Source organism: Neomonachus schauinslandi, chromosome 2 (genome assembly GCF_002201575.2).
Source record: "Neomonachus schauinslandi chromosome 2, ASM220157v2, whole genome shotgun sequence".
Taxonomy (NCBI): domain Eukaryota; kingdom Metazoa; phylum Chordata; class Mammalia; order Carnivora; family Phocidae; genus Neomonachus; species Neomonachus schauinslandi.
Genome location: NC_058404.1, coordinates 44123983 through 44151311, shown reverse-complemented (window position 1 = coordinate 44151311; position 27329 = coordinate 44123983). Strand labels below are relative to the sequence as shown.

General features: G+C 54.0%; 1 protein-coding gene across 3 annotated transcripts in view; it reads left to right on the top strand.

The window, feature by feature from the left end:
- Positions 1–27329, top strand: part of BIN3 (bridging integrator 3) — a 42542-nt gene that overhangs the window by 13200 nt on the left and 2013 nt on the right. Inside the window, exons 2-8 of one of the 3 annotated variants that reach the window (XM_021698983.1) lie at positions 8763–8811; positions 15293–15333; positions 15737–15798; positions 19308–19444; positions 19929–19969; positions 25258–25399; positions 25608–25742. In XM_021698983.1, the coding sequence (XP_021554658.1) occupies positions 8763–8811; positions 15293–15333; positions 15737–15798; positions 19308–19444; positions 19929–19969; positions 25258–25399; positions 25608–25742 (607 nt within the window). Of the gene's footprint in view, positions 1–8762; positions 8812–14310; positions 14413–15292; positions 15334–15736; positions 15799–19307; positions 19445–19928; positions 19970–25257; positions 25400–25607; positions 25743–27329 lie in introns of those variants that run through there. The other 2 variants (XM_044912844.1, XM_044912843.1) reach the window with 2 other exon arrangements.

The following is a 27329-nucleotide window of genomic DNA, read 5'->3' as shown; positions in this document are numbered from 1 at the left end:
ATAATTCCTTTTATAGGAAATGTCCATACTAGGTAAATCCATAGACCTAGTAGCTTAATGGTTTGCCAGGGGGCTGGAGGGAGGGGAGAAATGGGGGGTGATTGCTAATAGATAATGGGGTTTCTTTTGGGGTGATGAAAGTGTTCTGAACTTAGATTGTAGTGATGGTTACACAATTCTCTGAATGTACTAAAAACAACCAAATTGTACACTGGATGAATGTTATGGTATGTGAATTATATCTCAATAAAGCTGTTATTTAAAACTTAATAAATCAGCTTCCAAGTAAAGATGACAGGTTGAATACATACGTCTAATTTATCTTCCTCACAGATCCCACAAAAAGCACAGTAAAGTGATTTTGTTTTTAAGGCACAGATCTACAGATTCAGGGAGAATAGAGACATCAACCACATTTGGGAATTGGGATGCAGTTACTTGCAGTAACTGTCTAAGTTCCAAGAAAGCCAGATCCTAATCTGGCATTTAGGAAAACCAAGAGCCATCTCAACTTACATTATGGAATCCTCAAAAGTTCAGGAATTGATGGCAGTAGGGACTTCTAGAAATGGGGTGAAGCCAAGCACTCCGATTAGAAGGACTGGTTGAAAGCTGTCTCTGAGTAAGTTTAGAGCCCTGCCATCTCCTCCCCAACTCCAGTGTCCCTGGGAGACTGTCCCTGCCTCACCCTAGCAAAAGAATGAAGGGGCCCCACCCTTTGGAGAGTATGAGACAGGGAGTTCCTATACTAGGTACACAAAGGTGGATTTACTGTGTGAAAACTATTTAATAAAGTTTAAGCTTCAGGGCCCCTGGCTTGCATGGACCTTGTCCAAGGCCCTGAAAGGAACCCTAGCTGTGTGTTCCCATGATCCTGTGTTTTTGTAAACATCAAAAATGTATTTATACTGCACTCAGTTAAGAAAACCTCTGCCTTCACTTCTTCCTTTTTCTGCTCTATACTGCCCCTCATGTCAGGCAGCTTTGGAGTAGCAAAGGCCTTTTTTGGGATGCTACTGGAGGATTGAATTGGGAGTATGCTGTTTTAGCTGCAATTTGAGGACATTTTTTGAAAACTTTGATAAAACCACAAGAAATTGCAGATTCCTGAGTTGCAAATATACAAAGGGTACCTTTTTTGGTCCTCTTTAAGTGTACTTAAAAACTAAGGGGAAGGGGTGCCTGGCTGGCTCAGTCAGTAGAACATGCAACTTGATCTCGGGGTTGTGAGTTCAAACCCCACGTTGGGCATAGAGCCTACTTAAAAAAAAAAAAAAAAAAGATTGTACGCCTTGAACTTTCACAATGTTCTGTGTATCCATTGTATCTCAATAAAGCTGGAAAACATTTTTAAAAGGAAGAAAAAAAAGCTAAGGGGAGAATTTGGTCAAAAATAACAGAACACAAAAAAGTGACAAAGGTGAGCAATTAAATCAATAGGTATTCTGAATTCAAAGTACAACAAAACATTTTCAAATTGTACTAAAAGCTAATAATTCATTACGAGAACGAGATCAGTTTTAAATAGCAGCGATGGTTGCTTGATAATCTAGTTAATAAAGAGGAGGAGCAATTCATATGCACACATTGATAAAACATTTAAATTTCTTAATGCAGGGCGCCTCGGTGGCTCAGTCGTTAAGCGTCTGCCTTCGGCTCAGGTCATGATCCCAGGGTCCTAGGATCGAGTCCCACATCGGGCTCCCTGCTCTGCGGGAAGCCTGCTTCTCCCTCTCCCACTCCCCCGCTTGTGTTCCCTCTCTTGCTATGTCTCTCCCTGTCAAATAAATAAATAAAATCTTTAAAAAAAAAATTTCTTAATGCAAAAGATAACGAAGATGACAAAACTCATGATGTGCCCTCCTCCAGGGACATCAGTGACAAGCCGGTTACCCCCAATAATTCAGAGAGCAGCTAAGATTAGTCATCATACAAGAAAACCTGAAATGTGTCCTGAAATCTTAGTTTATTTATGAAAGAAACATGAGATTTTCCTAAATTTTACAAAAGTCCTAAAATTTGTAGTATATTTATATATTACTGGTAAACTACAAAAAAGCTTTTCTAAACTGTCAGTAATAGAAAACAAATTTCAGTCAACCATACTAAAGGAAAGGCTGAATTACCTTTCTTTTCTCTCTAAGAAAATGATGTTACCCACTCTGTGTCACATGAAGAGGCAATCATAGACTACACAGCCAAAAAATGAATACAGAGGTGTGTCAGATGATTAATAAAATATTAGGTTATTCTTGATTTTCTGATGTTTGTGTTATTTGTCAGCTTTTATAACTTGTAATTTGTTATGTTCTTTTCTCTGTCTAAAACACTTTCATGCCTATTTTTATATTTGGGGTTTTTAAAAAAAAAAATTTAAGATTTTATTTTTAAGTAATCTCTACACCCAATGTGGGGCTCGAACTCACAACCCCAAGATCTAGAGTCACCTGCTCCACCGCCCGAGCCAGCCAGGTGCCCTATCCTGTGTTTATATTTGTAAACTTGCATTCTTTTTCTTTAAAAGGGCATGCAAAATCATAAGCTCCAGGCCCACAAAACTCAGATCCACTGTAAGTCCAGTTGAGGGCAGGACTGCCATCCTCAAGGCAGGAGGATGAAGTGAAGGAATGCGTGGGGACTGCTGAGACAACCCTTCCATTCCCCTGTGGCACCTGCAGGACACACATACATACACGTACACGTGTACACGTAACCTACTCACTGAGCTCAAAGAACACTCCCGTAACGAGACAGCAGAAGAATCTTCTCTGCCCAGAGAATTAAAGACTAGATACTGATGTCAGGGGCTCCCCACAAAACTGCTCAGCCAGGCCACTCTACACAGTAGACAGACCTCATCAGAGCACTCATGGCTTCTAATCAGCTGTTTTGTCTCCTATCACGCATGTGAGCAGACACGCAAGAATTACCACACCCCGAGGGGAGTGTTGAGTATTTTTGAAAAATGGAGACAAAAGCAGAAAGACAACTTGAGGGGAAACTGAGACTCCAGGAAGAAGAAATGTTTTCTAAAGCTATCATTAAGATCTTTAGAGAGAGAAGGCATCCATGAAGTAAAAAACAGGATACCATAAAAAATAAAAATAAATTAAAAAAAAAAAACAGGACATCCTGAAAATTAAAAAGAGCTCTCAGAAATTAAAAATATGATAGAAATGGGGGCGCCTGGCTGCCTCAGTCTGCAGAGCGTGCAACTCTTGATCTCAGGGTCGTGAGTTCAAGCCCCACGTTGGGTGTAGAGATTACTTACATAAATGAATAAATAAAAACTTTTAGGGGCAGCTGGGTGGCTCAGTCATTAGGCGTCAGCCTTCGGCTCAGGTCATGATCCCAGGGTCCTGGGATCGAGCCCCGCATCGGGCTCCCTGCTCCGCGGGAGGCCTGCTTCTCCCTCTCCCACTCCCCTTGCTTGTGTTCCCTCTCTTGCTGTGTCTCTCTCTGTCAAATAAATAAATTCTTTAAAAATTAAAAAAAAAAAATTTAAAAATAAAAACTTTTAAAAATCTACGATAGAAATGGAAAACTTGACAAGATAAGGAAATGTTGAAAAATAGAAATTGGAGAAGCAACCAAGGAGGGTCAGCATTGGAATTACAAGAATTTCAGAAATAAGAGGCAGAGAAAATGGGGGGAAGAAACCATCCACAACCACGTTCTTTTAAATCCCAGAACGAATGATTATAAATTGCCAAACTGAAAGAGTTTGGCCCGTACCCCAGCACAGTGAGTGAAATTAGACCCACAAGGTACATCCTTGTGACATTTCACACCACCGGGGACAAACATGATCCAATAAGCTTGCACGAAGAAGTAGGTCACCTACAAAGGATAGAAATCAGCGTGCTTTCGACTTCACCACCACAGTAGTACTGGGAAAGGAGAAGCCAGCGAAGCAATGCCTTTGAGAGTCTGGAAGAAATTAAGTCCAGCCCACATTCTATACCCAGTCAAACTAACTGGTGTGAGGCAGAGTAAAAAGGGGTTTTGTTATGCAAAGTCTCAAAAAAAGTATCTCGCACACACTTTTACTCCACGCAAACGAGGAGTAAACCAACAAAGAGGAAGACACAAGAGACATTCCAGGTGTCAGAATTCCTGGGAGAGGCGGAAGGCATTGGTGTGAGTAAAGAGAAGGGAGAGCCTGGGCCATCAGCTGTGCTCCGGGGCCGAGCTGCTCAGAGGCTGCCGTGGACACTGCTTCCCGAAGTGAACCCTGATACAAATAAATGGGTTGACAGTGGATTGAGACAACGGAGATAGAGTGAGGGATAAATACGTAGAAGAATGACAGGGAAAGCAGAAACATGCAGTGTTACTAGTTATGTATTGCCGTGTAACAAATTACCCCACAACATGGTGTCTCAAAACAACAGTACCAGTTTCTGCAGGTCAGGAATTTGGGAGTGGCTTAGCTGGGGGGCTTGGCTCCGAACGCTGCAGTCTGCTGAAGGTTTGGCTGAGGTGGAAAAATCTGCCACCACCTGTAGGAAAGAAAAGAAATCACATGATTCTCCTAATAGTTTACTTAGTATTGATCTTACCAAATCACATAACTGTATCGAAAAGATGTGCCTTTGTGTCATGGGGGTGGAAGCCTGGAAAGGGTTGGCTGGTTTCTTAAATCTTCCCCTTCCAAAACAAAAAGGAGCTAGTGCCTAAAACCTAACAAGAGATAGCAATAGAAGCATTTTTATTTAGAGATGCAAAGGTAGATGCCAATAAAACCAGCGCAGTCAAAAGCGCTTGTCTTGGGCAAGTGAGATGTGGGGAGGGGGAGGGAGGGCAGAACCTAATGTCTCATTTAACAAACCTTGTCTTATTAAACTCTGCCCACGTAGAACTCGGATGAAAGCAAACTCAGGTTAATAGAAGGAAACCAATAAAATAAATTTAGGTGAATTTTTATATGTCGGGGTGGAGAGGGCAGTTCTTTCTCAGTGAGACACCAAATGAAGACATCGTAAAGGAAAAAGATTTGGTAGATTTGACTTCATACCGATCAGAAGCTTCTGTACATTAAACACACATGTACAAAAGGGCAAGGCAAACACTAAGCCAGAAAAAAAATCCTGAAAAACAGGCCAAAGGGCCAGTGGTAAAATGTAAACCATTTCAATCTTTTAAAAAATGTAAACTGTCTCAATCTGCCTCTAGGGCAGTTTGGCAAATGTATCAAAGTCTTGGACATGTATATATCCTTTGACCCAGCAATTCCAACTCTAAGAATTTATCCTTTGTGAGTAATCCTTGATGTACACAAAGATTTCGCTATTAAGGGTTTTTTATAATAGAAGAAAAATCTGAAACAGTTGAAATGACCACCAGTAAGTGATGTGGGGCACAAAAATAAAATGGTGAATGAAATACTAGGTAGCTCATACAAGTCAGCCTGATGGCAACCGCATACTGGCATAGAAAAGCCTTCATGATATGTTTCCTTTGTTCTTTAAAAATTATGTAAATATACATATATACCCATGTACATTGTATGTACACACAGATTCAGGGTGTTACTGTTTATTTTTCTGTGTGTGTGTGCGTGCATGTTCTTTGTGTTTTCCATGTTTTCCAAGTGTTTGACACTGATCAGGTGTTATTTTTGTAGTCAAGGAAAAAACAAGGGATTTTTTTTTTCGTTTATTTGAAAAATATGGAAAGTGCAAAGGAGAAAACAGTAATCACACTCACACCACCCCAAAGTAACCACTTCTAACACTTGGCACATTTGCTTCAGATTTTTTTCTTTCTGCAAACTTTTAAAATATAATTAACACCAAAACATTAGCCTTGGTTATCTTTAGATATGAGACTGTGAGCGGTGTTTTGGTTTTTTTCCTTCTTTTCCTTCCCTTTCTCTCTCTCTCTCTCTCTCTCTCACTTACTCTCTCCCCCTCTCTCCTTCTCTCCCTCCTTCCCCCCCTCATACTTTCCTGTATTTCCCAAGTTTTCTCTGATGATTATATTTTACTTTTTAAAGGGATAAACTTCAATTAACTATAAAAGGTAGACTATTTTTAAATGCCGAATAAAGTCTTTTTTTTTTAAATATTTTATTTATTTATTTGACAGAGAGAGACACAGCGAGAGAGGGAACACAAGCAGAGGGAGTGGGAGAGGGAGAAGCAGGCTTCCCGCAGAGCAGGGAGCCCGATGTGGGACTCGATCCCAGGACCCTGGGATCATGACCTGAGCCGAAGGCAGTCGCTTAACCAACTGAGCCACCCAGGCGCCCAAGTCTTAGACATCTAGAAGAAGGCAAGCAAGGTTTTGGACTTGAGAACAGCTTTGATGCAGCCCGGAGAAGGGAAGGCATCCCATATGGGTGGGGTGGCCGTATATCCCAGTTGCCCTAGACAATCCAAGTCTTATACCTGTTGTCCTGACGACATTATTGGTGATATTTTGCACACAGTCAACGTGGTGCATGAAACCTGTAATTTGCGTAGAAGGATCCAGATCAGCACAGGCTCCTTCCTCCCGATAACACTGCTCTCTTCATTTCTTGTGTTTCCGGTCTTTTAAAAAACAAGGAGCCCCTTTGAAATTCCATAGTTATGTTAAGGTTAGGTAGTTTGATCAGATGATTTTTCTTAGTTCCTTCAAAGAAATACAACAAATTCATGTGAAGGAGTGGTAAACCATGAGTTGCGGAGAGACAAGGGGATTGTTTACTCCTGGTTCCGTTGTGAGCCAGCAGCATGACCCTGGGCGAGTCACTGGACCTCTCCAGATTGGCTCTCCCATCTGCAAAATGAGAGGGTTGAACTGGAACAATTTCTATGGTAACTTGCAATTCTAAAAATACTGTGATTCCAAATTGAGATTTAGAGAGGCTGTGGCACCACAAGTAATAGCATCGAAGTTTCTAATTTCTTTGTAGCTGGTCTGTAGTCCTAGACTCCAAGTTAACATCATTTCCAAGACCACTGTGAGAATTCTGGAGAATTCTCATCTGGCTCCCACGTTCCTGCAACAAAGATTCAGTTTGGAAGGCAAGTTTTAGACGGGCGAAGGGACCCCCTAGTCCAACTCCTTTGTTTTAGAGTTTAAGAAACTGAGCCCCAGAGAGCTCATGATTTGTCCATATCACAAAACTGGTCAGAGGCGGAGAGCGGGCTTTCTGATTCCCGGTCTAGAGCTTGTTACACCACAACATGCTTCGCGCAGAACAGTCTTTTCTCAGTGCCACCAGGACCTCATGTGCGCTGTCGCCAAAATGGTCCTTAAGGGCAGTTGTTCGCTGTCCAAAACCATTGTGTCAATCAACTCCGATCCCTAATTTGGGGAAGAGTAAGGGAGGGGGGAGCAAGAGGAGGAGGGGACTGCAGAGCTCTGCTCCCCTAACCTTTGTTCTTTAGGTCTGCAGAAGGGAAAGAGCAATTCTTTTCTCTCCTTTTCAGTTCCAGAGCTTACCTTTTCCCTCTGCTAATTATAGAGCCCCTGACTATTTGTTTACAGAAGCCATGTGAGTCAGCCAGCCCCCCAAAGGGTTAATGCTCCCAAATTACTGGGCTGGGTTAACAATAAACAGGATGTCCTCCAGAAATTAAATTTAAACCACTGTGACTCAGGCTGGCCCATCCTCTCCTCCGGATCGTTGTCTGGGGTTATTATCGGTGGTTAATTATACCATTGGGTTTAGCAACGGTGTTGGTCAGTTTGGGCCAAGAGAAAGCAGGCTTGGGCAGAAGGGCGTGCAGAGGGAAGGGGCGGGTGTGGATGGGTGGAAGCGGGAGGTTTGAACGGGAAGGGACTCGGGCGTCCTGAGCACTGAAAGGGGTGGGAGTAGGAGCGGCATTGTCCCCTCAGTGCTCTCTTGCTCTTGCCCTGTGCCCTGAGATGATCCCAGGGGTGCTTAACTCACTGTTAGCTCAGGGGCTTCGGGGAGCCTCCTTTCTCCAGCCATTGGTACACTTCAGAATTCTCAGTGCCTCAAGGCAGCTTCTGAATTACCAGTTTAACCCTATCCTTTGGCAGAGTAGGAAATGAATCTCAGGGCCGACCTTACCTGCCAGAGGGCGGCCTGCTCCTCAGAGGTGGAGGCAACAGTGGTGGGTTGGTTTAGAGCCTAGACCTTGACCTTCCTTCTGTTACGCCAAACTGTCGTCCATTTCCAAGTGGGGAACCTTAGGTGCAGAGCTTCCTAGCAAGTTCCGGACAGACTTGGGCCAGACTCAGAGCCACAGTTCAATTTTGTCAGTTCTTACCGGAAATAACCCAGCCTGGCTGGTCCTTAATGCCCCTTTAGTTTGTCATCCCTCTCCAGCCACAGAAGCAGCTCTGCAGGGCTACTGTTTGTCCCTCTATAGAGAAGTAGTGAAGCACCTAATACAGACGAGAAGTGGTGCTCATGGTGTTTTTTAAACGCTTGTTTTCAAGGATGATAGCTACCCTGGCGAACCTATAATTTCTGACTTTGCAGCTCCTCAGGACACAGATACACAGTGACTGTGAGTTGAACAGTATCTCCCCTTTCCCGCCCTCACTTCTGCACACCAGACTCTTGGTAGGAGAGATGCTCTGGGGCAGAAGGCGGTGCCCAGGACTTCCAGCTGACACTCCGGAGCCCAGCCTGGCTGCCGCCAGCCCAAAACCCACGGGGCAGGTGGCATGAGGGCTGGGAGTGAGCCGCCACCACTCTTTGCCCTCCTGGGGGACAGCGGCCTAGACTTCATCAATACTTTTCAGCCACATCCTTCCCCATTTCTCCTAAAAGCCCCCTTTGTCTCTGTCTCTCATAGGATTCCTTTCAAGATTGGGCAGCCCAAGAAACAGATTGTCCCCAAAACAGTGAGTAACCCAATTCTTTCATTCTGAGGCTCAGTCTGTCTCACGTGGCCTTTGCAGAGAACCAGAACTTTGACTCAGCTCATCGTGGGCCTGGGAGGGCTGCACCCTGGCTGCCTTCTTCCCAGCCGCGTTGCTCTAGAATCTCACCTAGACTGGGGCTTGCAGGGGCCTCCTAGCGTGGGACATTTTCCTTCCGCAGATCAGCCTGGGCTCATCCCCATCGTCCTCGCGCAGGTCGAGGAGGTAGGTGATGGGTGAGGAGGAATCCGTTGCTTCTGAACGGCCCATCTCTGCAATCTGGCGTGCAGTCTGTGCTTTCCTAAGAGGGCTCCTGAAACATAGGCCCCCACCTCAAGCTGCATGAAGACGAGGAAGCTTCTCCAGGGGGGTCCCTTTCTCTCCACTGCCAAGGGCATCTTGGCCAGGACCCAGAGTCAGCGGGAGAGCATGATTGAATCCTACCTCCTTGAGAGCCCACAGTTTTTATCCCTATTTTATCTCCAGAATGGGAGAGGAGTCATAGATTCTTAGAAAGTTAGAGATGGGAAGCCCTTACTGATCATCTAATCCAACCTGATTTTTCTGACGAGAAAACCAAGGCCCACGAAGTCACAGTGACTTTCTAAGGTTGTAAAAAAAACTAACAGTGACAGAGCTGAAATTGGAACCCAAGCTGGAGCCTCTGTTCCATACACATTCCATTCCTTTATTCCACCTCACTTGTGCTGGGAAGGTCTCCCATGGTTTGGGAATTCTGGTCAAGAACGGCCTCTTGAACCCCCTCAGCCACCAGTCTAAGCAGGCTCTTGGTTTTACTGTGGGAAAGCCTAACTGCACACTGCCTGTACTTGTGCCCGGCACCGCCCGCCTGCTGGGGCTCCTGACATTTCTCTCGGCCTGATGACCTCGGCCCTCCTCGGCTCAGGACTCAGAACTACAGGAAAGATACTGCTGCAGTTTGGCAGGAAGGGAAGTTCATCACACATCTGACCAGTGGCTCAGTCTTTGGAAAATCCGAAGTCAGGCCACTTAAAAGGAAGTGGGCCTGCGTTTCTCTTTCAAGTGAAGGCAGGCGGAGGACGACGGAGAGTTTACCTCCCATGCAGAGGCCGGCCATCTGCGGAGGCTCTCAGCTGAAGCGCAAAGAATCTGGGCGTGCAAGTGTTGGGCTCCAGCCGGCTACAGGAAGTGGGAAGGTGTGGCTTTGAGTCTCCAGAGTTTAATCCGGGGCAGATCTGAAAGGGAAGTGGTTTTGAGAAGGGTCTTTTATTCCCAGTCCTCACTACCAAAAAACAAACAGACAAACAGAAAACTCTCCCATCGCCCTTACCTTTAGGGAGATAGCCATTGTTCTCCACAAAAAAGTATAGGCTACAATTCAGTTTCTAGCTTCTTTACCAGAGTTTTTTTTGACAGATCTCTGAGTCTTTTCATTTGAGGAGTGGTGAGGACTCCCCAGAGGAAGGGCAGAGGTATACTCCCAGCGCCTGAGGATGGCCCTACAGACAGGCCGCGGATGGGCCCCTGGCCTGCCTCTCCTCCTCGTCACAGGGGTCTTGTTTGAGATAGAATCGTGGTCCTTTGACTTTTGGAATCCGCTCCCCTAGACGGACTGGGCATCAAGTAGTGGTTAAGAAGCCGGATTTGGGAGGTTTCCTGCCTGGATTCCCACCGCTCTGCCACGTGCTGTGTGTGATGGCCGTGGCCAAGGCCCTTACGCTCTCTGAGCCCTGCTTTCTCCCTTCTTAAGTGCAGGTGAACCTGGAACCCATGCCATTGACATATTCGGAGTCCTACACGAGGCCAGGCACTTAACACAGCGTCCGGCACATAGCGAGCCCTCAATAAATATTAACTCCATGATGGGAAGGGAGTTGATCTGAGTCTTTCCAAACCACCGGGGATGCAGCCTATCCGCAGCAGCCGGATCCCCTAGTGTGGGGGGGGGGGGGGGGATGGGGGGGGGAAATGGCAGGCGCGGCCTTTGATCTCTCACGAGGAAGCAAAGCCTGGTTAGGGCTTGGAAGAGAGTTGTTTGCTCCCTCAACTCCCCAGAGGCACTGAAGTGTAAAGAGCGAGAGCCTGCCCCTTGGGCCTCGTTCTCTGCCCCATAGGCCCCTCCTGGCCCCCAGCACAGGCCGAGCCTGGGCAGCCGTGTCGGTGACGCACTGCTCTTCTTGCCCTGGTGCTGTCGGAGAGGGCAGATGCGGCTGCCTGCTGACGGGAAGTCCTGGTGCCCCTGTCATGGGAAGAAACACTCATGTTATCTTCAGGGAGTTTCAGGAGGTTTTTGGCTCAAGGCACCCAGCTGTCAGACACAAAGAAAGCATTGTGTGTTTGCTCACACTGCTCTCCTGTGCCCAGGTCATTAACACGAATTCCATTATTGTCAGGGCTCTGGCTGGAATAGCATGTTCTCTGCAGGGGCTGGCCATCGCAGTGGGCCGGAGGGACGGAAGCTCCCCCAGCTCCCAGTCCCAACCTTCCGCTTAGTGCCCCCTGCCCCTCCAGTCCCACTAAGTAGCTGGAGCATCTTGGCGTGGCAGAAAGAAGCCGCTCCTCCCTCGTAACCCGCGTGGAGGGAAGAGCTCTTTGAAGCAGTGCCCCCGGCTCTCCCGGGGGAAGGAGAGCGCACACTGCGGCCCGTAGCGGGAAGAGCATCCGCCGGGGCGCCATGTCGAGCCTTCACTTGAGAGAGATTTTCACTTGCCGAGTGGAGAGTCTCTCAGCCTCATTTCATCTTGTTGCGACAGACCACGGGGATGCTGCCGCCCCGCCCCGCCCCGCCCCGCCCCGCCCTGCACTCCTCCGAGAGAGGCTGCTTGGCGCGCCTGGCGTGCCCTCTGCCTCAGCTCTGATCCGACGCAGCGTAGCCCCAGCCTTGCAGCCCCGGCCCTGCCTGCCCGTCTCTCTCTCACTTCACGGGTGGCACTTGGGGTGAGAGCTCAGCCCACTCGCTCACTTCACAAATGCCGACTCCGGCTCTGTGCCAGCCTGACCCCGGGGAACGGCCCGGGGGCCCCGGAGAATGCAGGGAGCGGCCTGCGGTGTGGGGCTCGGTCCCCCTGCGCTCACCCCGCGGCCCGGCCCCGCTGACAGTCTGCACATGTGTTTACACTTGCATTGTTGACCAGGGGCCAATCGCCTCTCTGGCAGAAGCATCAAGCATTCAAAGATATTCAGATCTTTTGTGTTTGGCTCTTTCCCTCAGAATGGATGTACCTTGGACTGAGACTCCAGTGTGTCTCTCTGTTCCCTTAGCCGTTGTCCGAGGGGCCAGAATCCTGGTTGTGCTGCCTTGGATCTTTCCCCAGGGGAGGAGAGAGCTCTGGAGACCAGCGGCTGTAGGAGCAACCCACACCTGGCCTCCAGAAGCAGAGGAGGGAAACATTCATGGACGTGGCAGCCTGTCGCATGGCCTTAAGCAGCAGTAGAAGGATCCAGCCCCACCCCGACATACTTCCCAGCTGCTAGCATGAGACCTCAGGTTCCTCACCAGCCAGAGTGAGCCAACCCAGCTGGAACCCCACAGTCGCTCCATCTCTGTGCAAGTCCAAGCAGTGCCGGCCAGGGGGACCAGGTGCTGTCTGACATCCCACACACACATCAGCACGCGTGGGGATTGCAAAAGAGAGTGCCGGGAGCCAAGGCCGTGGCTCCGGTGGGTCGGCAGGCCTTCTCTGCACCCGCCTCCCCTTCAGGAGCACCAGCTCCATGTTCTTGATCTTCAGGAGAGCTGGATTCTGACCAAGACCTCCTTCATTTAATTTCGTTCTTTTGAGAAAAAAGGCTTTATCGTATGTGAAGACTGCTTAGCGGTCACATCCTACGAAGTAGGAGAGGGGATGTGTACAGTGAAGGGAGGCGCCGGTACAACCCCCAGGCACAGGATCCAGGCTTAGCCAAAGGCCTAGCTATCAACCGACCACGTGCTTTGTGCTGCCCCCCCCTCTCAGCCGAGGGGTTACGGTCTGGTCTGCACCCCCAGACTGCTCTGGTCCTCCCAGCGCCCCTGCATGTAGGAAAGGAGCAAGGAGACGCCGTCAGCGGGCCAGGCACCATGCTCTGGGCTCGGCACAGACTGCTGGGGGATCCTCCAAGCAAGCCGGCGGGGCCGACGCTGCTACCCCATTGCCTTATCAGCCACCGGAAATCTTCGCAGGGAGAGGCTAGCCAGAGTGATCCCGTTCCACTAGGAAAGAAACCGAGACTCCGAATGTTAGGTAGTATTTTTAATGCTGCACAGCTGGTATCAGAGTGCAGTTCTCGTCTGTCTCTGCTCGCTCCTGTCCCCCACCGTCCTCGGCAGCAGTGCGGGAGAAAGGGCTGGACTGCCTCAGTGCGGGCTTGCTGGGCCCGGGCCAGGCTCCCCGCCCCAGAACAAAGCCCCTGCCTGCAGTCTTGCCAGACGCTCTTCAGGCTTTGGCTGAGACTTTGATTCCTGCCCAGCTACACATCCCCCGGGATAGGTGATACTTGAAGCTTTTATCAGGAATATATGCTTTAGTGGGAGCGAATTTTGAATGTCTCTAGAGCAGCTTTTGATGGATCATAAGGAAGGCAATGATGAAGATGTCAGGTTCCTGGATGGAGGGGGGCGTCTGTTGAAAAGAGGGCAAAGACTGTAGGATGAGGGGAAACCAGTGGTGAACTTTACTTCACAGCTTTGTGTCAGGCCCCAGATGCTGGGCACATAAAGTAAGGAGAGACCCCGAGTTCCCGCCTCTCAGTTTTACAGTTCAGATGAGGAAGGTGAGGTATGTCTGTGCAAGGCTGGTGACACGTTGTCATGCCCTGGGACCCTGGCTAGGCAGGTGCTCCGTGCCCTTCTCACAGGGCCTTGCCCACGGTTTGGGTCACACATGTACACTTGTATGTGACTCTGTTCCATTTGTCCCACCAGGCCCACGTCTGGTGTAGTTACCAGTGGAGTGCTCGCACCTGGCAGAAAGCATTGCGCTTAATAGGTGCTCAATAAATGTTTGTGGGATTAATGAATGTTATTTTCAAAGCGGGGGAGTGTTCCGAGCTAGGAGTCTGAATTCTAGCCCTGCATCCTTCCGTAAATCACCCCCCACCTCCAGGCTTCGTTCTCCCCACTCGTAACATGACATAATTGGCCCAAATAACGTTCTGCCATTCTGGGACTATGTTGAGTTTACCTAAATGCACCTGGGGAGTATGGGGTCCATGGGGCTCCCGGATGCTCCTTCACGGGGCACCATGACGGAAGGGCGTACTGGTGAAGAACAGTGGTGCCTTGACGCTTTGCAGTTCTGCGCTCCGTGAGCTTCAGCTGGCCTGTCAGGAGAGTGAGAATCTGGGTTCAGGGCTCTCACTGGCAGGAGTCTCGGGGAGCAGCCAAGAAGGCACCTTTCTTAGGTCATGACTTTAATTCATCAGCAAATACCTTTTTCCCCTTTCTCAGAATGCTGGTTAAGCGCCCAGGCCTTGGAGCCAGGCCGCCTGTGTCCCCATCCCAGCTCTGCCGCTCACTAGTGCCGTGGTCTTGCGCGGTTCACTTCACCTCTGGCCGAGGGAACTCCTGAGTACAGGGAGGGTCATTCGTACCCCTACCTCCTCCAGTTGTGGAAGCACGTGGTGAGCACACCCCGCGAGCATGAGCTGGTTTTCCCGGAGCACCTCAGCGCAGAGGCTCAGCAAGCCGCCCAGGGAGCTGGTCCTGCCCATGTGGAAGGGAAGGAGGAGAGGCCTCCGTCCCCTCCTTGCGGCTCTCAGATGTCCTACACCTCACAGGCCACTCTCCTAAGAGACCATTGCCAGGGCCCCTGTTGATGGATGGGGACATTCAGGCGCTAGACGTGCAAGTAGCTTTCTTGACCTCACCTGACACGTAGGTGGCAGAATTGGGATCAGGACTCACACCCATCCGATGTAAATTTTGCTGGCATTGGGGAAATCTGATAACTTAGGAAGAATTTTAAGAGAGCCTTGCCTGAGTCAGTAGTAATAGTATTTGCGCTCGGTACATCCCAGCACAGAGAACGGAGACAGGGGCTTTCTTGATCCACCCTGAACCACCTCAGACTTCGCAGGTGGTAGGCCCTGTGAGGAAACCAGGGCCTGGAGCGGGAGGGGACCCGCCTGCTTCTCTGCTGGGCTGCCCTAGTCTCAGTCACATTCTGAGCACCTCACCTGCCACACGATGGGAGGGGCGGGGGAGGAGAGGGAACACAGCCGGGCGCCTGGCTCCCTGTGGTGGAGGAACAGAGCCACAATCCGCTGCTACTTGCCTGGCTGGCCCATCTGGGAGGGGAGTCTTTTGCCCTAAATCAAACACTTAATTAATTTGGGAACACAGGGTTACTGTGTCGTTAACGATCTGCAGGTGCTTGTATGGACTGGACGGGGTGGTTCTCCACGGCCCCGGGGAGGGTGTGCGGGGAGTTTCAGTAGGCTGGCAGATTTTTTCCAATGTGTTGTCATTTCTCCGATGATTGAGTTATCTCTTTGGTTACAGGTGGAGAGAGATTTTGAGAGGGAGTATGGAAAACTCCAGCAGTGAGTGTTGAACCCCAGGAGGACGGTGGTTGGTGGGGAGAAGGACAGGAGCCTCCCGCCAGGGCTCAGTTCCCACACTGCCCCATCCGGCACGGCCAGCAGCAGGCCGCTCCTCTGTCCCGCCACAGGCGCCGAGGGCAGCTGGGTTCACAGCCTGCCAGAAATTCTCCCCCAGCTGACGGCTGTGTGAGAGTTGTTAACTCATAGCCCTTGGGGGCTTGGCCTCATGCAGACTGCCGTGGCCCTCACGTCAGTGGGACAAATCCCCGCAGCCCTGGGGCCCCTTCTTCTCCCGGCAGGCGATGCAGAGCGTCAGGATGGGCTTAACTCAGGTAGATGGGAAGGAAGGGGGCTGGAGCAAGCTGGCGGTGCCAGGTGCCCAGGCCGTGCCCCTGCCTTGCAGGCTGGAGGAGCAGACCAGGAGGCTGCAGAAGGACATGAAGAAGAGCACCGATGCTGACCTGGGTAGGTGGCATATCCCCGAGCCAGGACTGGCCTGGGGGCACCGGTGGCCCTCCGGCACGTTCGGGCTGCCTCCCGTGGTCTGTGCACAGGGCCACACGCCACCACTCATCCAGAGGACGCGCGTGGGCCTGAACACGACTGCCCTGGCGTCTCCAGACTGTGTGCGGCGGGCCAGGGGTCTGATTTCGGAGCCCATCTATTATTTGTTTTGTGGGTAGCTCCAGGTTACCTGGGTGGCATCTTTATCGTTCGCCACGGCCTTTCTAGTATAGGGGAGGCTGGGATAGCGGCGCCTGGGTGGCTTGGTCGTTAAGCGGCTGCCTTCGGCTCAGCTCATGATCCCGGGGTCCTGGGATCGAGCCCCACATCGGGCTCTCTGCTCCGCGGGGAGCCTGCTTCTCCCTCTCCCTGCCGCTCTGCCTACTTGTGCTCGCGCTCTCTCTCAAATAAATAAATAAAATCCTTGAAAAAGGAGAGGCTGTGACCTACTGCTTCCTTTCCTGGGTGCTTCTCCAGACGACCGTATGGCCCGAGCACAGATGAAGGGAAGGTAGTGTTGTCATAGGGAGCAGCTTTGGAAGCAGTAGAACGTCAGGGATCCACGAAGAGGAGAGCGTGGTTTTCCAATAAAGAAATCAGGATAAACGGGGGAGCCCCGGAGCCCGGAGTCAGAAGCGGAGTCTGGGCAGAGAAGGCCCTCCTGAAACAGCGGCGCCTCAGCCCTGCCCAAGGCCTGCGCCCCACAGTTGGTGCATAAGAGTCCCTGGAAGGCTCACCCCCAGGCACTACTGCTGCAGCTGGTTGGGGACCCCCATTTTGAGAACTGCTGCTCCAGACAGTTAAGGGGAATCCAATTTCCTGATCTCAGAATTTCCTCAGCTGCCTGAACAAGTTCTAAAAATCCCATCCCATGTGCTCAAGCAAGATCGTCTGCACGTGACAGTCTTTGTTGACCCTTACATCCTGAGGTTGCATTGGGGCTCCAGAGACCCATGTGGTGTCCAAGACCCCCGCTCTCTTTAAGGTTCAAAGACCACCAGCCTCCCAGTTTGTGCTGGGCTGGCCACACCCTCCCAGTCCCTGAGAGTGGGGGCCGGAGGTGCTCACAGAGGCCGCTGAGGATTCCCGAGGGGGGGAGGGGGGTAATTCCACGCTGTTAATCGACTTCAGATGGTTCAGATGGTTCGAACAAAGAGACAAAGGCATGAAATGTGAAGGCTTTAGAAAAGAAAAGGAAAATTGGGAGGAAAGTCTTCTCCCCATCCTGACTTTTCAGGGTTTTTCCCTCAAATATTAAAAAAAAAAAAATTAGTGAAAGAAATTTTTCAAACACGTTTCCAGTTTTGTCCGAGTTTTTCTCCTTTCACTATACTGTCAGATCATCTCATAATCCAGGCAAGTTACACATGGTGTTCGCTCCTAAGCATGCAAAGTCACTTCACGGCTTTGAAAGAGGGTTTTTTGCTCCATTGCTTCAACATTTCTGGGAGGTTTACGTTTCCGGGCTTCTACCCTATTTAGCCCGTTTGCTGGGTGAGGGCAGCAAGCTCCCAGATTCGAGAGAAAGCCAGGACAGGGTTCTGGGCGGGCCGGTCACCTGCCGCCCCCTGGGCGGGCTTCTGTTTCTCCTTCCCCGCGGCGGGCTGGGGCTGGGCCGAGGGCTGCTCCCTCCTCGGATGCAGGGGGCAGGCAAGGCCACATCTGTCATGAACTGGAGTGGCCCTTATTTCATCAATGCAGAGACGTTTTTTCACATTTAATAACATCGCAAATCAAGACACTGTAGCACTTGATAGCATTTAGTTGGCATTTTTGTCCTTGATGGTTTGTGTGGTAACGATGTGTCTTGCAGCTGCTAGCATCTTAAATTCATGGCATAAAATAGTAAGAAATACACTCAGAAACTTGTTTTCCCCTGAGACCCTGAAACTGACGCAGAGAGCATGGAGCAGGCAGGCCCTTCTCCGGCCTCTCTTTCTGTCCCTCTAGAATTTTTCTTTACAAATAATGGAGACCTAAAAACTTGTATGGGACCAAGAACTCCAGAGCAGCCGGTAGAGCTCCCTCCTGCCTCGGAGCTGCCCTGTGATTTTCAGGCTCCCCATACGTCAAGCAGGGTGTCAGAACACATGAACAAGGCTACAGCAGGGCAGTGGTGTCCGTTTGTGGGGAAATGACCTTGGACAGCATAAGCAGACACGCGGGCAGAGCCCATGGGGCCTGCCCCACAGTGTCTCCAGGCCGGATCACCCGGAGGCAGAAGGCAGGTGCCCAGAGAGGCTGGGCCTGGCTCAGCACTTGCGGCTGTCTGACCTTGAAGGAGTTATAAGCTCTTCTGAGCTTCACCTGCCTCATCTGAAAGTGGAGCCAAAATACACTACCCCAGACGTCTCCTGGGTTATTGGAGCCCTGAATAAAACGGGGGGGGTGGGTGGTAGGGATGGGAACCTGTTGGCAGCTTTGGAGTTCTTGGTCTGGTACAGGTTCTTAAGTCTCCGTTGCTGGTGAACACACGTCTAGAGCGGCAGGGAGGGGCGGGGAAAGGGCCATGCTTGCTCCGTAGGGCCCGCGCCCCCATTCTGCAGGTATTGTCTCTGGCAGGGTTGAGCAGTGGCAGCAGAAACCATGCAGCCCCAAAAGCCTAACCTCTTGATTTCTAGCCCTGTATGGTATGTTTGCCGACCCTGGTGCGGAACGCTGTTACTCTTGTCCGTGAGGGAGTCCCAAACCGAGCTTCACCTCCAAACCGCCTGGAAACTTTTTTTTTTTTTTTTAAGATTTTATTTATTTGAGAGAGAGCCAGAGAGCACAAGCAGGGGGAGGGAAAGAGGGAGAAGCAGACTCGCCACTGAGCAGGGAGCCCAATGCGGGACTCGATCCTGGGACTCCAGGATCATGACCTGAGCTGAAGGCAGTCACTCAACCGAGCCATGAAGGCGCCCGAGAGTTTTTTTTTCTTTTAAAGATTTTATTTATTTGAGAAAGAGAGCGCAAGCAGGGAGAGGGGCAGAGGGAGGGGGAGAAGCAGACTTCTCGCTGAGCAGGGAGCCCAATGTGGGGCTCGATCCCAGGACCCCGGGATCATGACTTGAGCCAAAGGCAGACGCTTAACTGACTGAGCCACCCCGGGGCCCCAAGAGTTTCTTTAAAATGCATGTTCCTGGATTCCAGACTTACTGAATTAGAATCTGTAGAGCTAGAAATAAGTATTTTTTTACAGCTTCCCACCGAAATGATTCTATTAAAATCTAGAGTTCAGAAAATTAAGTCATTGCAAAAGGTAAAGCTACTCAAAAGAATTACCCAGAGCAGCATCAGGTGGCCAGGAACAAACACTGTACAGTAAGGACTCGTGACTCGTTGGCTCTGTGGTACTTTGATGCTTTTCTGGTCTGTGGCTGGAGTGGAGGTCAGGGTACAGCCCCTGGACTGAAGGAGGATGGGGGTCCTGACGACAAGACCTTGAAGCCTGTCCCATCCTAGGCTCACTGAGCCTTGACCTCTTACAGCCATGTCCAAATCTGCCGTGAAGATATCCTTGGACTTGCTCTCCAATCCCCTCTGCGAGCAAGACCAAGACTTCCTGAACATGGTGACAGCTCTGGACACGGCCATGAAGCGGATGGACGCCTTCAACCAGGAAAAGGTAAGTGGGGGTCTTGCTCTCCCCCTTCTCACGGCTTCTGTGTGGGTGGAGGGCCTTCACGGAGTCCTTCACGGGGCTCAGTCTTCGATTCACCCTCTGAGGCCCGAGTGTTGCAAGCCCTGGGAGCTCTTTTCCTGGCCCTGCCTCGGCCCTGGTTGCTTCCCGTGGCCCGCTCACTGGGAGACCCCGAGGGAGACGGGGTAGCTCTGCAAGCCCGCAGCCCCTCCCCCTTGCTGTCCTCGTCCATCGGGCCCTTGTGGAGCAGGGCTGCTAGCGGTACTCCCTGTTGCCCTGGGGCGTCTCGCTCCAGGGGCAGTTAGGGGTGCCCCGCCTCACCGGTCCCCCCCCTCCCCGCGGCCTCGCCCCTGCCCGGGGCTCTCAGCAGAGAGCCGCCTTTCCCTTCTCAGGAACCTGGAGCCTCCCGTTTGAGGAAGAGTCTGACTTCCCCTCAGTGTTGATGTCATTGGGTTTTTTCTTTTAACAGGTGAACCAGATTCAAAAGACAGTGATTGAACCCTTAAAAAAGTGAGTAGAGGTCGTGTGGGGACCACAGGCCTCAGGGACCTGGGCTCGGGGCACTTACGGGAAAGGCAGGCCCCCTAGCCAGTTGGCCACCAGATGACATCTCTAGCAGCCTGGCTCCAGATGCACGCGGGGCTGACCAGCAACTCAGCAGGGATGCTAGCCACGTGACCCGGGGCCCTGGGGTGAGACCCGCGGTGGCCCCAGAGCACGCGCCTGGCCCGGGCGCCCCCGGTGCCCGCCTTCGCTCGGGCGGTCACTTGGCCAGTTTCTCCTTTGTTCCTGACTGGGAAGCGGAGGGCCGGAGCTTGCCGAATTAGGCGAGCAGAGCTCTTGGGCGGCCCTCCACCCGGGCTGCGCGAGGCCTCTCATCTCCCCGCCACACTGGGAGAGCGGCTGCCTGCAGCGCTGGGCTCTTGAAATGCGGGGGTGGCCGCACATGGGGAAGTGCTGCCTGGGGAGGCCCCCAACTTGGGACCTGTCAGGGTCAGAAGTTCTTCTGTGAGACTCGTCTTCTCTCAGGCAGGCCCTGGGGCGCTCATCAGACGGGCCTACTCTCCCTGAGTCCCCAGGGGGTGGGGGGGACAGGCAGGAGCGGTGCCTTGAAGCTCCCGATCACTTCATCTTCTTCCCTGGCCTCTCCCAAACGGACTCTGACCTAGAAAGGCTCCCGCCCCAGCCCGGCAGCTGCACCGTATTACCTCTTCTGCGGTGGTCCCCGGCAGCTGCCTCACCAGGCCTGGGTAACAAGGCTTCGCTAATTACCATTAGGCCTGGATCGGGGCCCGGGCGGAGATGAAGAGAGCAGGTTCTGATCCTCCAGCCCCTGGCGTTGGGGTGCTGGGGCTCTTCACTCCCTGTTCAGGTCCAAGGGGTGGGGGTGAGGGAAAGCTCTTTCTAAGCCAGGGCTGTCTGGAGGCTCGGCCTCGGTGGGAAGGGATTTCTCCCTGCACCCCGCTCCTTCCCTGGGCCCCGGGTTGCAGGGTCCCACGAGGAGCTGGGTGCCGAGGAGGCTGCTGGCTCAGGAGGGGAGTGTGTCAGCAGGAGTTCCATTGCTGGTGGCCTTCTGACTGGGTCTCCAGAACCGAGGGTTGGCAACTGGGTGGGAAGGACCAGGGGCCACCACAGAGGCTGCTGTGGACGCCCACGGCTGGCAGAGGTAGGCAGGGGTCGGAGAACTAGGGGACTGACTCCGATCTCGATTTCACAACCAAGGAGGCGGCCTTGAAATCTGATGCCTGGCTTCTAGAGCCAAATGGAGAGAAATCCCGGCTGCTTCCCACCGCCCCAGCAGCCCACCACCTGCCAGGAAGGTGGGTGAGTGGCACGGGGGGCAGGCACCATCTCCGCAGCGGATCCGCTGACCTCTGCCTGAGCCCCCCGGGCCTGCCTGCCAGCCCCCCCAGCTGCCTTCTCCGTCCCAACGCCGACATGCCATCCCCCACAACCACATAAACCCGGCACTGCGTGTTGCCGCCTCTTGCCAGGAGAGAAGCTCCCAGGGACCCCGGTACCGGAAACAGGAAACTGCAGCTTTCCTGTCCTCTGATGAAGAACATCGCCACATGGCCGCCCCGCCGCCCCCAGCCTCCCCCCACGGGGCTCGGCCTCTAATCCCCCAGTCTCTGGGCTGCGTTCACATGGTCGGATGGGGATGCTTTCAATTTCCCTTTCCTGGTGGGTGGAAGATCCCGGCTGTGTGGGCACAGATTGAGGGATGGCAGGCATTCCCCACCAGGGCCGGCTGCTCCCAGCCTACCTCCCAGCCGGCCTCCTTCTCCCTCCCCCTTCCCCTCCTCCCTCTCTCTGCCTCCTCACCTCACCGCTCAACCAGTGGGGGGGCAGTTTGGTTGAACTTTAGGACAGTCACCTGGGGAAGAGCTTCAGCGATGGTCTGGTGTCAGCCCAGCCCTGTTCTCCCTTCTCCGGAGGGTAGACGCAACACGGATTTTAGGAGCTTGTGACCTAGTGCGGACGGATAATCCATATAGCCGAGGTGGTGCAGCGCAGTGGAGTGGGGCAAGTGCTAGGCGGGCCAGCCTGCCCCCAGCCAGCCCACGACCCTGGCCAAGTCCCTGCTCCTCTGAATCAGCTTCCCCCTCTGTAGAAAGGGAGGCCTGAACCCCACCCCTGCAATGGCTCAGCCCGTGCTCAGGAGGATGGGACAGAGGTGTCCATGGGCTGAAGCAGTGGGTTGAGCTGCCTGTGGAGGGTGGAGTCTGCTCTGGGGCCCTGGCCCAGGGACTTCCGTGTTCCCCATCACTGCTAATTATCGGGGGGGAGTGGGAAACTGAGCAGAGGGGTCCAACTTCCCAGCCTTGTTTCTTTGTGGCAGCCCAGTGAAAGTGTGGACTTCCGGCCTCAGGGAGAGCTGGGTCCCCCACCTTTCCCAGTCAGCTGAAGTCAGCAGGTACCTCTGTAGCGTGCTGGGAGCAAGTCTGGGAGGCCCCAGGCACAGGACCACCAGCCTGTGCCTATCCCCACCTCCCTGCCCCCTTCCTCCCCGACCTGAGGATGGAGGAGAGCACCGGACACTCCGCACCCGGGGCCTGCTGCCGTACGAACTGCTAGCCTTGCACACCAGCGTGGTGCCCACACCGCGCACCACGGGGAGCCGGCAGAGTCCCGTGTGTTGTGTCCCCATAGTTAATGGGGAGGTGCGGCCTCAGCAGGGCAGTAACCGGAACCAGGATTACAGAGCCCTGGGCCCCCACTCTGTCATCAGCCACCTCAGATGCGCTGTCTGGTCTCCCTGCCCACCCTCAGTTTACCCTCTTTAAGAAGGGCATGACCCCTGCCTCTACCCCTAGGGAGTCCCAAAGCCACCCAGGTGGTAAGTGACTCGTGACCCGTCTGCGGTGACCTAAGCCAGCTAAGCCTCCTGAGGCCTCTTGGTGTGCCTGAGGGGCGCCATTGTGGGAGGCCGAAGTTACCCTGGTGACGAAATGGTTTTCCTGGAGGCTCTAACAGGGCCGGGGCCAGTTTGCACTGCAACCACTTCCTCCCCACAGGGGCCAGGTGGTCTCGCTTTCAGAGGCTGAGGAGCGTCCTCGAGGCACCCCCACTCTTACACTGCCTGGCCCCGTGCCCTGCTCCCTCCTCGGGGCCGGGACTTGGCCCTCGGGCGGGGTTCCTGTGTCCTTGGTAAGCTGATCCAGTGCTTAGATTTAGTCAGCGTCTCTGGTGCCTTTGACCCAGGCCCTGGGAATCGACCCCAGGTGACAACTGAGGACGATCGAAGAGACAAGTGCTGCTGGGGTCAGAGGGTATCCAGAACGGCTCGGCCAGCCAGCGCGGTGGTCGCCCCGCCCGGCCCCTGTAGCGTGCCCCTCATGCTGTGTGCACGCTGCTGCCCTCTTTCCCAAAAGGAGAAAACTCTCCACCTGCCGCTTCCTGCCCCTCCCCCCGGGCCACCAGCAGCGTGGACAGCAGAGGCCCAGGCCCTGGGGCCACTCAATCAGGTCACTTCCAATGAGAGAATGAGGGTGCCCATCGGTGGCCCTTAGTCTGGCTGGGGTGGACGGGGAGGGGGTGGTGGCTTCTCAGGCCCCACAGCACCTGCTCCCTTGAGTCCCATGCCTCTCAGCTGCTGGCCACACTCTTCCCAGGAGAGGAGAGGAGCTCGCCTAGCCACTGAGACCCGTCAGAGCCCCCACCAGAGGCACAAATGGCGAGGCCTGTCCCTGCGATGGTCTCAGCCCTTCGGACCCGCCGTGGGGTGGGGGTAGGGGGGACACCTTTGTCCTAGAGGTAGCCACTCCCCACGCCCAGTTTGCACAGCACCAGGGAGACCCCTTCTGTGGGCAGATCAGTCATTCAGTGTTGATTTGGTGACTGATTTGTCTAAGGGCATGTCTTACCCACTTCTAGGCTCTCCAGTGGGGCAGTGAGCCCATTAGCACACCCCGTCGATCAGAGGGACTCATTTTAGTGCCCTTCTCGGGGATGTAAGCCTTTCGTTCCACCAGACCCTGCTGCCTGCCTCTGTAGCCTTGGCTGGCAAATTCAGTGCTTTGGTCAAATTTATAGTCTCTGTTCTCTGGCAAAAAAATATTCATTACTCTTGATTTGTTGAGGCTTTTAAAAACCAAATTCACCTAACTAGAATTTTAAATAAAAATGGGAAAAGAAAGAAAGAAACCCAAATTCGTGGGCATGCTCCTTTGAGAGGCAGACTCGGAGAATCGTTCCCGATGTGGCCTCTAAACTGCCTAAACATGGCGCGGGGGCTGCTGGGCGCTCGTGAAGGGGAGGCCCCACCGCGCGTCCTCGCTCTGAGTCGCCCCCTCTGCGCCTCGCAGCCCCGAATAACCACGCTTCCGCCGCCGCCGTGTACCTCGGTTGCGGGGCCAGATCTGCTCGGGCGGCTGGCGCCCCCGGTTTGCAGGGTGGACACCTCCTGCAGGCTTTGCATTCCAGGAAGCTGGTCCGTCCCCTGCTGTCCAGAAAACCCTTGCTCGCAGCTTTGTCTCTTGCCTTCTCCAACACTCATGAACCGAGGGAAGTCCGGCATCCCTGCCTGGCACGCAGTCCTGCCCTGTGTCTCTCTCGAGATCCCGTCGCCTTTCCCAGTTAAAGATGACACTTGTTGCATAATGATGCCCACAGGGGCCAAAGTGTCCACTGCCGCTCTGTGTGAAGGGCGCACTCCTCAGCCTTTCCCTGTGGTCCTTTGTCGTCGTGGGGCAAGAAGATGCCCTTGAGCCATTTTCCTCCAACATCTGCTTTGACGGTGTAGCCATTTCAGTGGGAGAAGCAGAGGATTTTTCCTGTGGTCAGCTGATAGAAATAGGCCACGACTAGGTTCTGACTGCAGTTGTCACCCGCTGGTGGCATCATGAGGTGGTGGGGAGGTGCCAGAGAACTGGGACACCTGAGCTCTCTGCTGGGCGGTCACTACCTCATGGTGACCTGGGACAAGTCGTGCCATCGCTCTGGCCTCCATTTCGTTCACTGTATGAAAGGAAGACGTTGGGCAGATCAGTGCGGGGGTCTCTGGCTCTTCCACACTCTGTGCCGGGTCTCTGTCGTGGGCGGGGAAGCGGCAGTGGCCGCGTCAGGGGCTTCCTTGCCTTCCTGCCCCCGTGGCTCCTTTCAGGCCAGCGGGGTGACCCTGAGCCCTGCCTTCCCTCCGTCGTCCTTCCCGCAGATCGCAGATCGCGGCCTCAGCCGCGGGAGCTCCCTCGCTCGTGTGAACGGGGCCTGGTGCCGAGCAGGCCCTCGGGAGGTATGTCTGAACGGGGCCCCGAGCTGCTAAGAACGGCCCGCATCTGCCTGGGCTGTGTCCGCAGGTTCGGCAGTGTCTTCCCGAGCCTCAACATGGCGGTGAAACGGCGGGAGCAGGCCTTGCAGGACTACCGGAGACTGCAGGCCAAGGTGGAGAAGTACGAGGAGAAGGAGAAGACGGGGCCCGTGCTGGCCAAACTCCACCAGGTACCGAGTGAAGGGAGAGGTGGGCGTGGACCACGGGCCCCGCGGTGACACGCGGCGCGGGCCTCCTTTAGCTGGGGGCCGACTGCGGGGCAGTGGGAGCAAGGCCCAGGTGGCATCTGCCTCCATACTCGCGCCCCCACATCGTGCGCCCGGCGCGGACCCCCCGGGAGGCCAGCAGGGGCCCTGAGGCCGGCGTCTTGCCGCGCAGGCCCGAGAAGAGCTGCGGCCCGTGCGGGACGACTTCGAGGCCAAGAACAAGCAGCTCCTGGACGAGATGCCGCGCTTCTACCACAGCCGGCTCGACTACTTCCAGCCCAGCTTCGAGGCCCTGATCCGAGCCCAGGTGAGGCCACTCCCGCCCGGCCCCAAGCGGGCGGGACTCCTGCTCCCCTGGGAGCCGCTCCCGGTTCCGTAGCACCTCCCGTGCCGCCCCCCCTCCCCAGCTGGAAGGGCGCTCGGCCCTTCTCCGCCACGGCAGCGGCGCCGCCACCCTGCCCCCGGCACAGCCTCCCAGACCCCCACTCCGAGTGCCTGCTCCACTTTCCGTTTGGGCTCGTCCAGTGCTCTTCGGTTCATCCCAGCCCTGGGAGGAGGGTCGTTTCTGTTGAAGGGCTTCCCCCGCCACGTTCTCTCCCTCCTGGCCTCGTACCACGCGGCAAGGAGGAGCAGGCCGCGCTGTGAGCGCCTCCCTTTGGTGGGCAGGCCGTGCTCGGGAGGCCAGGCACAGAGGCCTACGGGGTGAAGGCCCTTTGCCCAGGACCTCACGCGCCCGCTTCCCCCACTCGTTACCCCTCTTCTTTAGGTGTCCTGACTCCTAGCCGCCCTTGGAGGGGTCTCTGAACCCTGGGGAGAGCCGTGCTCCGGGCCCCTGTCTGGGTGTCCGGCCATGGTGCAGCTTCCGGAACAGCAAGCTGGCCTCAGGCTGGCTGTGGGTGGAGGTGCAGGGGTAGCCCCGGGGCCAGGCTGCTAGAGGGTGGGACACAGGCTAAGACCTTGTCTCCCACCCCTCACGGCTGTAAGGACACCGACTGTACACCTGCGTGTTAGCTCCTGCACTCCCCGCCCGCCATTCTTCAAGCGGTTAGCAGGGCGTTTTCTCCCTATTTGTAAGAGAAAAGGGTAAGGTGCCCAAGCCAAGAGGTCTCCGCCACGCGGGACCCCCAGCCCACGGCAGGTGCCCAGCATCCTGCCACCTTGCCCTCAGGTCCCTGGCAGGTAACAAAGCTAGAGGCTCAGCCACCTCCAGCCCGCTTCTGCTCTTGGCCTGGGCGTCTGGCGCCCTCCAGTGGACACATTCGTTCCTTGCACTCAACAGTCTCAGGCGCCTGCGGAAAAGACGGATTCCTGCCTCCCCAGCGTGCCATCTTTGGAGGACACCCAAACGCGTGGGGCTGCACACCTGGGCCTCGGGAACCCTGAGCAGGAGTGATGGTGGAGCTGGACCTTGTTAGTGACCATGTCCTGGGTTGCTAGGGAGAAATGAGGCAGAACATGAACTTGCACAAGCGAGTGGGGGTTCGTGCACCTGCCCCCAAAGCATTGCCCCTGGAGGTGAGGGCTTCCTTCCAGCAGCTCAGCCTAGGCTCTGGAGGAATGTGTTTAAGACATTCCTGGGCCTTCCCTGTCCTGTGCCACCACCACCCCTGCCCCCCTGCATTCTGTTGTTCACGGGGGGAAGTTCCAGGGTGCCCAGAGGTGCGAGGGACACCCTATAACCAGGCAGCGGGCTGGCTGGGGGCTGTTTACTGCCTCCTCAGCACCAGCCTCCCCCTCCCGAGGCTGTGGCTGCCATTAGTCACTAGAGAAGTGAGCATTCCTAGTGACTCAGCCTGCGCAGTGCGGCTCTGGGGCCGGGGGTGGGGGGTGGGGGGAGGGCGGGCTAGGCCCCGCCCGCTCAGGTGGCAGCGGCCCTGACAGACCTTCACTTAGC